This window comes from Leucoraja erinacea, chromosome 40 (assembly GCF_028641065.1).
Source record: "Leucoraja erinacea ecotype New England chromosome 40, Leri_hhj_1, whole genome shotgun sequence".
In the NCBI taxonomy this organism is placed as follows: Eukaryota; Metazoa; Chordata; class Chondrichthyes; order Rajiformes; family Rajidae; genus Leucoraja; species Leucoraja erinaceus.
The window spans coordinates 710573-722656 of NC_073416.1; the positions used below are offsets into that span (position 1 = coordinate 710573).

Below are 12084 nucleotides of genomic sequence, written 5' to 3' on the forward strand. Positions count from 1 at the left end.
TCGGGCCGAAACCCGGAAGGAAATAGGCAACGTTTCGGGCCGAAACCCTGAAGGAAATAGGCAACGTTTCGGGCCGAAACCCGGAAGGAAATGGGCAACGTTTTGGGCCGAAACCCGGAAGGAAATAGGCAACGTTTCGGGCCGAAACCCGGAAGGAAATAGGCAACGTTTTGGGCCGAAACCCGGAAGGGAATAGGCAACATTTCGGGCCGAAACCCTTCTTCAGACTGATAGGGGGAGGCGGGGAGAAGGAAGGAAAAAGGAGGAGGAGGAGCCCGAGGGCTGAGGGATGGGAGGAGATGATTCGGCCCGAAACGTTGCCTATTTCCTTCGCTCCATAGATGCTGCTGCACCCGCCGAGTTTCTCCAGCATTTTTGTCTACCTTCGATTTTCCAGCATCTGCACAGTTCCTTCTTAAACATGAATATTCAAAACATTGGAATCTGCTTGGAACCACCTCCGAGGGCAGTTTCACATCTCAGATCCTGTTGTGGCTGGGCTATGGAATAAGGCCAGTACATTAAATACATTAGAAGCCAGTACATGGGATGCGATGGTCAGATCATTGCATCCCATTCTCACTTTCTCTTTCATCCTATTGCCCTGACTGGAGCATGTTGTTTCAGTCTCCAACATGTTCCCCCCTCTCACTATTTTATATCACACATAGATACACTGCCCTCCATAATGTTTGGGACAAAGACCCATCATTTATTTATTTGCCTCTGTACTCCACAATTTCAGATTTGTAATAGAAAAAAAAATCACATGTGGTTAAAGTGCACATTGTCAGATTTTAATAAAGGCCATTTTTATACATTTTGGTTTCACCATGTAGAAATGACAGCAGTGTTTATACATAGTCCCCCCATTTCAGGGCACCATAATGTTTGGGACACAGCATTGTCATGTAAATGAAAGTAGTCATGTTTAGTATTTTGTTGCATATCCTTTGCATGCAATGACTGCTTGAAGTCTGTGATTCATGGACATCACCAGTTGCTGGGTGTCTTCTCTGGTGATGCTCTGCCAGGCCTGTATTGCAGACATCTTTAGCTTGTGCTTGTTTTGGGGGCCAGTCCCCTTCAGTTTTCTCTTCAGCATATAAAAGGCATGCTCAATTGGGGTCAGATTGGGTGATTGACTTGGCCACTCAAGAATTGACCATTTTTTAACCAAACAGAACATTTTAAAATCTGTCTCTCCCGCTCTCCCATTGGCAGTGGGCAGTTTATTGGGAAGCCTCTATTCCTGCCCCTCCCTGTCCCTTGTCATCTCCAGCCCATTAAAAACATCTTCTCCTTTGATCTGAATCCTTTGCACATCACCAGCAGCTTAAGCATGTTACTGGCACAGTGATTCTGTGTCAAGACTGACAGCCGACTCATAGACCCCACGATCTCCCGAACTAAATTCAAACAAGTTGCAGGGCTGAGAGAGAGGCAGGCAGTGCACGGCAAGTGGAGCAATGGACTGTCATTGTGACCATCGCTCTTGTCTGGCAAGTGCCGAGTGGCATTTTAGCTCAAATCAGGATTGAAAATTGCAAGATGAAATATGGTGACCGCAACCTTTGCATCACTATGACTTTCTTTCCGTCGGCGTCTATCCACGCACACACACGGGTGTCTGTGTCACCCTGTAACCCCGTGTGTGTGTGTGTGACCCTGCCCCTCTTTGTGTGAATCCCTGTGTGTGTGTGTGTGTCCGTCTCCCCCTCCCTTCCCCCTCCCTCTCCCCCTTTTTCTCTCCCCCCCCCTTTTTCTCTCCCCCCTTTTTTCTCTCCCCCCTTTTTCTCTCCCCCCTTTTCTCTCCCCCCTTTCTCTCACTCTCCCCCCCTTTTTCTCTCCCCCCTTTTCTCTCCCCCCCTATTTCTCTCTCTCTCCCCCCCTCTCTATCTCTCTCTCTCTCTCTCTCTCATCCCCCCCCCCCCTCTCTCTCTCTGTCTCTCTCTCTCTCTCTCTCTCTCTCCCTCTCTCTCTCTCCTCTGCCTCTCTCTCTCTCTCTCTCTGCCTCTCTCTCTCTCTCTCTCTCTCTGCCTCCCTCTCTCTCTCTCTCTCTGTCCCTCTCTCTCTCTGTCCCTTCTCTGTCCTCTCTCTCTCTCTCTCTCTCTCTCTCTCTCTCATTCTCTCTCTCTCTCTCTCTCTCTCTCTCTCTCTCTCTCTCTCTCTCTCTCTCTCTCTCTCTCTCTCTCTGTCTCTCTCTCTCTCTCTCTCTCTCTCTCTCTCTCTCTCTCTGTCTCCCTCTCTCTCTCTCTCTCTCTCTCTCTCTCTCTCTGTCTCTCTCTCTCTCTCTCTGTCTCTCTCTCTCTCTCTCTCTCTCTCTCTCTCTCTCTCTCTCTCTCTCTCTCTCTCTCTCTCTCTCTCTCTCTCTCTCTCTCTCTCTCTCTCTGTCTCTCTCTCTCTCCCTCCATGCTCCCGGAAACACCAGTGCATTTACTACATTGGCAGCAGAAGCAGGTGATTGAGGTGAATGATGCAAGTGCTGTGAGTGGAGCCGTCATTCAGCGACACTGCTCCAATGTGGCGGCATTCTCGGCTCCAGCATTGTCAGCCTTTACCTCCGCTCAATTGCGCAATGAAGAAGGCTGGCGGGTGCTTTAGCCTCGAGTGCTGAACGTGAAGCTTGCCGTGTCATCTGTCAACACCAAGCCTTCCATTACCGTATCAATGCAAATGTAATTGATGGTACAAAATCCACTTGTTAACTGTGTGTGCTGTTGTCGACAGTCTTTCTCTCGACATGCTCTATCCTCCTTCACTCTTCCTCGCTCAGCTGCTCTGTATTGCTGCTTGTCTGCACCCCAGGTTGCACAGGTTATGGTCGTCAACTCTGGGTGGGTGTATTGTTGACTGTTTCATCACCGTTTGCCCTATTCACAGGCCCATTGCCCTTCATTGAAATGGCTGTTTACTACAGGGCTAAACCCCAACACTTGCCCTTGCTTGATTAGCAGCAAGTAAGCCATGGCCTTGTGTTATTCACTGTAGATCAATCACTATTGCTGATTTGATCCATGTCTGGTTTTGCTATGTAGGACCCGATCCCTAATCCACGTCGGATTTCCACCATGCCATCCTGTGGAATGTTATGCCCCTGTGTCCCACTTAGGAAACCCGAACGGAAACCTCTGGAGACTTTGAGCCCCACCCAAGGTTTCCGTGCGGTTCCCGGAGGTTGCAGGTGGTTGCCGGAGGTTGCAGGTAGTGGAAGCAGGTGGGGAGACTGACAAAAACCTCCGGGAACCGCACGGAAACCTTGGGTAGGGGCGCAAAGTCTCCAGAGGTTTCCGTTCAGGTTTCCTAAGTGGGACAGGGGCATAAGCAATCACACTTTCGATTTTGAGCTAGACTTTGAGCCTCCAGTACCTGTCCTTATGGTCTCTGTATGTATTCTGATTAAAGTGCTTATTATGAAGTTCTATGGTTCAGTGTTAACAGTACTTTACACATGGTGTCAGAAGTGGGAAGTGGTTCCATGAAGCAACATCTTTGCTCTGATATTTTATAACTGGGCGGGTTCCAGGCTTTCTTTGGCCAAATATGTTTTTTTAATTAAAAATCTGGCATGTGGCTCCGACTGGTGAAACATATGTGCGAAAAATGTCTTTCATCCTTTTGACCATGGGATAGGGCTAAAAATAAAATCAAACTTCCGTTGCCCCTCCCGTAACTCCTCTTTTTATTTCTTCTCCACTCAGTTTTCCCATTTTGTAGCAGCCAATTTGGGGCTGTTCTTAATAACAAGGTTGGAATGCCGAGGAAGGTGGAGAGGATTGCGTTCGAGAGTATTTTTATCCTCATGGGCCTGTCCCACAGGTTATTTTTAGGCGACTGCAGGCAGCTGGACCCCCCCTTCGACATAAAATTTGAAATAGCCATAGAAACATAGAAAATAAGTGCAGGAGGAGGCCATTCGGCCCTTCGAGCCAGCACCATTCGCCATTCATTGTGATCATGGCTGATCGTCCCCTATCAATAACCCGTGCCTGCCTTCTCCCCATATCCCTTGACTCCACTAGCCCCTAGAGTTCTATCTAACTCTCTCTTAAATCCATCCAGTGACTTGGCCTCCACTGCCCTCTGTGGCAGGGAATTCCACAAATTCACACAACTCTCTGGGTGGAAAAGTTTCTCCTCATCTCAGTCTTTAATGACCTCCCCTCTATTCTAAGATATAAAGCATCAATGGAGCGAAGGAATAGGTGACGTTTCGGGTCGAGACCCGGAAGGGTCTCGACCCGAAACGTCGCCTAATCCTTCGAGGAGAAGAGTCTCGACCCGAAACGTCGCCTATTCCACTACCTCTGTGGCAGGGAATTCCATAAATTCACAACTCTCTGTTTGTTCTCACCTCAGTCTTAAATGACCTCCCCTTTATTCTAAGACTGTGTGTGTGTGTGTGGCCCCTGGTTCTGGACTCGCCCAACATTGGGAACATTTTTCCTGCATCTAGCTTGTCCAGTCCTTTTATAATGTTATATGTTTCAATAAGATCTCCCCTCGTCCTTCTAAACTCCAGTGAGTACAAGCCTAGACATACTGAAATAGAATATGTTTATTGTCATTGCACAAAACTGAGCAACGAAATTCCATTTGCTTCTCCTCCATTAAAAGAAATACAACACTACACCAATGCACATATGTACAGTTAATAGTAGAATATAAATACATTTTTAAAAGAGACTAGACCAAGTGCAGACCCGTTGGGTCTGCTCCCCCAATGGTGTGATTCCCCCAACCCAATATTCCACCATGCACCCGTCTCCTCCAATGGAACTGAAGCCGTTGCCAAATGTAAGTTTCCAGCACTCCCCTGCCTCCCTCAATTGCACCTCCCCTGCCTGCTGCAGCAGTGAAAAGTTCAGTGTTCCTGTCTTGCAACTTTGTTTCGAAGTGTGTTGGAAGCTGATAGGAAGGAGCAGCCGTCACCGAATCAAAAGGCAGGAAGGGATCCGTACTGCAGGCGGACGGATTTGAGTTTTATATATTAACTAGACCAAGTGCAGACCCGTTGGGTCTGCTCCCCCAATGGTGTGATTCCCCCAACCCAATATTCCACCATGCACCCGTCTCCTCCAATGGAACTGAAGCCGTTGCCAAATGTAAGTTTCCAGCACTCCCCTGACTCCCTCAATTGCACCTCCCCTGCCTGCTGCAGCAGTGAAAAGTTCAGAGTGTTCCTGTCTTGCAACTTTGTTTCGAAGTGTGTTGGAAGCTGATAGGAAGGAGCAGCCGTCAACGAATCAAAAGGCAGGAAGGGATCTGTACTGCAGGCGGACGTCGGATGGATTTGAGTTTTATATATTAATAGATAGATAGATAGATAGATAGATAGATAGATAGATTAAAAGAATTTAGCGGTATTCCTCGAAGTTACTTCTTGCTTCCCCGTGTTCACTATTGGAGTTGAGCTCTTTTATCGCACAGTGGTAGAAACTATTTTTTAGTCGACCAGTGCGAGCCAGTACTGGTCATTACTTCAACAACAAAAACTCAAAAGTCAGCACTGTTGACAACCTACGACAGGATCTACCTCGGGAGAAGTCTAGCTACGCTCATTGGCGCCAAACTCACTGTCGCCGAAAAAAAGTTCAACGTGTTGAAAATCCAACGGCGACCAGAAAGACGCTACGACTCTTTGGGCGACTGAGGAGACGACTCGCGACCGTACAGGCGACCATGTGGCACCTGTAGTTGCCTAAGTGGGACAGGCCCATGAGTGACGTTTCAGCAGTAGCAATGTAGCCGGGCTGAGGTTGTGTTAACAAAGGATATTAGTTGCACAACTGTGGGGTAAAATAGAGCGATTTGAGGTTGAATGAATAGAATTCATTCATTTATAATTCAATTTCAATTTTATTTTTAATATGTTTTATTATTTATTTATTATTTAAAAATTTTTTTTTTTTTTTTTTTTTTAATGACTTTTTATTTTATTTTAATTTTTTTATGATGCTCCCTGTAAGGGAAATTCATTTCGTTGTCTCAAATTGAGACAATGACAATAAATTTGATTACAATACAATACGATACAATTATGCTGTACACAATTTCTAGTATATCGAGCCAAGATATCTGAGATTAATTGTGGTGTCCTCATTGCGAAACCTGAGATAGCAAAACCAGTTCCGTGTTGTGTACTGATGCCAAATTAGGGCACGTTGCTGTCCCCACTAAACCAATGATCAATGCTGTACCAATGTCGTAACCAGTGAGTGCCCCGTCCTGCCGGAGTGCCTGCGACCTGCATCTCTATAGTAACTTGCATGAGGTATCAAAAAGCTTTACTGTCAACAGGGGCGGTACTTTTGGGAATGTAGCCACTGTTCTTTTTTTTTTGTTTTTGTTTTTTTTGTTGTTTTTTTTGTTTATTTTATTAGAAGTTAATACAGCACAAAACAGTACAGTGGCACCTAATTTTAGGTGCCAACTATGTAATACCGTAATCCATTCTATGTACAACCTCTAGTTGTATGTTATAAGAAGGAAGTAAGCAGGACAAGAAAAAGAAAACAATAGAAAGGGGAAAAAGTGGAAAAATAGATGGTAGAGAGTAGAAAAACGTGAAGTGTGTATATAAAAAATAAAAAAAGGAAGCGAGAAAGTGGAAAGTAGAAATAGAAGAGAAGGCCCCTTAAAAGAGAATTTTTCAAATCTGTATTCGGAGATGTAGATCTATCCGCTGTAGCCACTGTTCTAATGCAGCACAGCAGGTTTCCAGAAGCAACAATGCAGTGGTGGCCAGGTATATCGGTGTTGTCAGGCAGGCCACAGCAAACTCCTGTGCCCTTCTTTGCAATTGTGTCTTGGCCATTGTAGCTACAAGGGCTTTTTATCATCTCTAATTGGATTGAAGGTATTTCTCACTGTTTGGATGAGGTCAGTAAGTCTACATTCTAAGCTGACATGAAAAGACTATTTCTGCTGACTTGGGCATGGGACCAGATCTCAAAATTAGACCTCAAGATTCAAGATTCAATTTAACTGTCATTTGGACCCCTTGAGGTCCAAACGAAATGCCGTTTCTGCAGCCATACATAACAAACAAATAGACCCAAGACACAACATAATTTACATAAACATCCATCACATCGCTGTGATGGAAGGCCAAAAAAACTTATCTCTCCACTGCACTCTTCCCCCTCGATGTCAGAGTCAAAGTCAAAGCCCCCGGCTGGCGATGGCGATTGTCCCGCGGCCATTAAAGCCACGCCGGGTGATGCGAGGTAGGCAACCTAGTGGTCTCTTCACCCACCCCCAAGTATCCACTTAATATCTTGTGAACTTTTAAGTGGGAGTACACCTTAACCTTCTGAATTCCAGGGAATATTAAATCCTGGGTACACAAAAAAAGCTGGAGAAACTCAGCGGGTGCAGCAGCATCTATGGAGCGAAGGAAATAGGCACGTTTCGGGACGAAACCTTTCTTCAGATCCGAAATCCTGAAGGAAATAGGCAATGTTTTGGGACGAAACCCTTCTTCAGACCCGAAATCCTGAAGGAAATAGGCAACGTTTCGGGACGAAACCCTTCTGGGTTTCGTCCCGAAACGTTACCTATTTCCTTCGCTCCATAGATGCTGCTGCACCCGCTGAGTTTCTCCAGATTTTTTTGTCTACCTTCGATTTTCCAGCATCTGCAGTTCCTTCTTAAACAATATTAAATCCTGTTGTGGATCCATCCAGCTCGAGCCCTAACTGGTCTGATCTTGGCCTTTCTTCCCAAATCCCCATCATTCACGATTGCCCTCAATTTTCTAAGTCTATTGAGCTCAGCCGCGGTTACTTAATTACTTGGCCTCCCTCCGTGGGTCCGTGGATGGGCCTCTGTTTTCCCCCCCCCCCTCCCCCCCCCCCCCTTCCTGATCTCCTCGCCATTCATCCCGTCCAGTGCTGTGATGATTTTGCTCTGTCATGGTTGGTGGCTCGCTCCTCAAGATGGCAGTGCGGAGCTCGCTGCTATTCCACCTTGGTCCCAATAAGAACCATCTTCGCTGCGAGCAAATGCCCTACGGCGATGTACAATGCAGATGTATGTTTGAAATCGTACAGGGTCTTGGTGAGACCACACCTGGAGTATTGCGTACAGTTTTGGTCTCCAAATCTGAGGAGAGACATTCTTGCCATAGAGGGATTTGAGTATAGGAGCATTGGGAGGTTCTACTGCAGTTGTACAGGGTCTTGGTGAGACCACTGCAGTTGGGTCTATTGCGTACATTGCGTTTTGGTCTCCAAATCTGAGGAAGGACATTATTGCCATAGAGGGAGTGCAGAGACGGTTCACCAGACTGATTCCTGGGATGTCAGGACTGTCTTATGAAGAAAGACTGGATAGACTTGGTTTATACTCTCTAGAATTTAGAAGATTGAGAGGGGATCTTATAGAAACTTACAAAATTCTTAAGGGGTTGGACAGGCTAGATGCAGGAAGATTGTTCCCGATGTTAGGGAAGTCCAGGACAAGGGGTCACAGCTTAAGGATAAGGGGGAAATCCTTTAAAACCGAGATGAGAAGAACTTTTTTCACGCAGAGAGTGGTGAATCTCTGGAACTCTCTGCTACAGAGGGTAGTTGAGGCCACAGTTCATTGGCTATATTTAAGAGGGAGTTAGATGTGGCTAAGGGGATCAGGGGGTATGGAGAGAAGGCAGGTACGGGATACTGAGTTGGATGATCAGCCATGATCATATTGAATGGCGGTGCAGGCTCGAAGGGCCAAATGGCCTCTACTCCTGCACCTATTGTCTATGTTTCTATGTTTCTATCTGTTGTGCTTCTTGTTACCTACTCCCATGGTGAATTCCTACGCCCTCACTTGTAATAGCAACTCCCCGTGCAAACTTGCCAGGTTGTGACTGGATGTCCCGGCCCTGTCTCGGCTGCAGTGTGCAGGGTAGATTCACTCACAATGAGGGCAAATGGTTTACTATCTAAAAGTTGACAAGCACCAGGAATATGGGACAAGTCAGTCTATTCAGCCATTCATTTAGCTTATGAAACATAAAATTGTCACCACTATGTATGGGTTATTGATTTTTACACAAAAGGAAACTATTCAGCCCCTAGAGCAATCTCATTGGGTCCACTCCCCCTTATTCCCTACAGCCTGCATGTGTACACTCGCCTCCCGTCCCTTTTATTTCCCACCCCCCCACCCTCCCTCCCTGTTCCCTCCCACCTACATCTCTCCCTCGACATTTCACTCCGTATCTGGCACCATTTTGTCTCCTTTTGACCTCAAACCTTTCTCACTTACTCCCCTGCCCTGCCAATCAAATCCCTTCCCCTGTATCCACCTATCGCTCGTTAGTCTATGTCCCGCCCACACATCTCTTCCCGTTTCCTCCCCTCAACTACAATCAGTCTGAAGAAGGGGCCCAACTCGAAATGTTGCATGTCTATTCCCTCCACAGATGCTGCCTGACCCGCTGAGTTACTCCAGCACTCTGTGAAACGTCACCTATCCATGCTCTCCACAGATGCTGCCTGACCCGCTGAGTTACTCCAGCACTCTGTGAAACGTCACCTATCCACGTTCTCCACAGATGCTGCCTGACCCGCTGAGTTCCTCCAGCACTTTGTGCTTTGCTCAAGGTTCCAGCATCTGCACTTCCTTGTGTCTCGAGCCCTGTAACCTATTCTCTCTCACATGCCATTCACTCCATAAGGACTAATTAATGATATCCAAATAATGCTAATAGAAACAAGGACCTGCAGATGCTGGTTTACAAAATATAAGACACAGAGTGCTGGAGTAACTCAGCGGGTCAGGCAGCATCTGTGGAGAACATGGATAGGTGACGTTTCACAGAGTGCTGGAGTAACTCAGCAGGTCAGGCAGCATCTGTGGAGCTAAGGAAATAGGCAACGTTTTGGGCCGAAACCCGAAAGGGTTTCGGCCCGAAACGTTGCCTATTTCCAGAAGGATTTCGGCCCGAAACGTTGCCTATTTCCTTAGCTCCATAGATGCTGCTGCACCATAACTGAGTGGGTCAGGCAGCATCTGTGGAGAACATGGATAGGTGACGTTTCACAGAGTGCTGGAGTAACTCAGTGGGTCAGGCAGCATCTGTGGAGAACATGGATAGGTGACGTTTCACAGAGTGCTGGAGTAACTCAGCGGGTCAGGCAGCATCTATGGAGAATGCGGATCAGTGATGTTTCGGGTCGAGACCCTTTGGGTTGACCCTTCTTCAGATCTATTTGATGAAGGGTCTCGACCGTAAATGTCAGCGTTCCATGTGCCAAATCCCTGCCTTGCCCTAGACTCCCCAAACAGTGAGATCAGCGTTACCAGTTCTACCTCATATAGAAATGTATATCAAGCCATGAATACAGTCAGAGCGTCATGTGTAGCTCTGGGCCCCACACAATGGGAACAATGCTCAGGCAATAAAGAGAGCACAGCACAGATTTGTTGCCTGCTATCTGATACCAGGAAATACAAATAAGACAAAAGGCTTGGCAAAATTGGAATCGCATCCCAGTCGATAGAGATGTTCAAAATTAGGAAAGCACGGGACTAAGTGGGACCCTATGGGTCCCCGTCACACGGGAGACCTGGTCCAGCAATGCAACCCGTTCCTCAACGCAATATTCCACAGTCGTTCCAGGTGCGACAGAGGTTTACCTGCATCTCTTCCAACCTCATCTATTGCGTCCGCTGCTCTAGATGTCAGCAGATCTATATCGGTGAGACCAAGCGGAGGTTGGGCGATCGTTTCGCCGAACACCTCCGCTCGGTCCACAATAACCAAGCTGACCTCCCGGTGGCTCAGCACTTTAACTCCCCCTCCCACTCCGCCTCCGACCTCTCTGTCCTGGGTCTCCTCCATGGCCACAGCGAGCAGCACCGGAAATTGGAGGAACAGCACCTCATATTCCGTTTGGGGAGTCTGCACCCCGGGGGCATGAACATCGAATTCTCCCAATTTTGTTAGTCCTTGCTGTCTCCTCCCCTTCCTCAGCCCCCCTGCTGTCTCCTCCCACCCTCCAGCCTTCTGGCTACTCCTCCTTTTCCCTTTCTTGTCCCCACCCACCCCCACCCCCGATCAGTCTGAAGAAGGGTTTCGGCCCGAAACGTTGCCTATTTCCTTCGCTCCATAGATGCTGCTGCACCCGCTGAGTTTCTCCAGCTTTTCTGTGTAACCCGCAATATTCCACCACACCAGTTCCCCCAATGCAACCCGCTCCCGCCCCCCCCCATCCAATATTGCACCACTCACGCATAGCCCCCAACTCCCTCCCTCTATAACTGCTCTCCCCTACCTACCCCCCTCCAAATCGTAGCGCTATCGCGTACCGTTTTTGCGCAAATAGAAAAACCCCGCAAACCGGAAGAGCACAAGATCAGAGTTTTAGATATGTGTCGATATTGTGAGTCACACTCGGTCTAGAATGGCAAGAATAAGATGAAATGGAAATGGTTTGGGATAGAGGGCATTTTCACCCAGTACTGAGACAGTGCTTGAGTTAGCGATTGAAGCAGAGACTAACAGCAGCAGTCGAGTGAGAGGTTGAAGGGATGGGAATAAAGGGATATGGAAACAGGGCAGCACATGGGACTAGGATACAGCTCTTGTGCAGAATAAACATCAACACAGGTTCGTTGGGTTGAGCAGTAGCTTTCCATCTTGCAATGTCTGCAAAATGTGCATGGGGAAAATAGATATATCATAGATTAACGATAGAATCAAATGAAAACATCTTCCATGATTCACCCACTCACATCCTGCTTTGACTAATAACTTTGTTTGAAGGTGGCTCCATTTCTGCAATATTAATATTGAAAATAAAAATAGTTAATTCCTTGCCACTTAATTTAGACTATAGAGATGCACCGTGGAAACAGGCCCTTCAGCCCACCAAATCCGTGCCAGCCAGCGATCACTCCATACGATAGACATTAGACAACAGGTGCAGGAGTAGAGGCCATTCGGCCCTTCGAGCCAGCAATGTGATCAAGGCTGATCATCCACAATCAGTACCCCGTTCCTGCCTTCTCCGCATATCCCCTGACTCCGTTATTTTTCAGAGCCCTATCTAGCTCTCTCTTGAAATCATTCAGAGAGAACCTGCCTCC

At 47.3% G+C, this 12084-nt stretch overlaps 1 protein-coding gene across 1 annotated transcript in view; it reads left to right on the forward strand.

Annotated features, from left to right (window-relative positions):
- Positions 1–7940: 7940 nt before the first annotated feature.
- The window catches only part of LOC129714643 (aryl hydrocarbon receptor-like), a 37101-nt gene continuing 32957 nt past the window's right edge, over positions 7941–12084 (forward strand). Inside the window, exon 1 of the mRNA XM_055664362.1 lies at positions 7941–8034. Coding sequence (XP_055520337.1) covers positions 7941–8034 — 94 coding nt within the window. The remainder of the gene's footprint in view (positions 8035–12084) is intronic.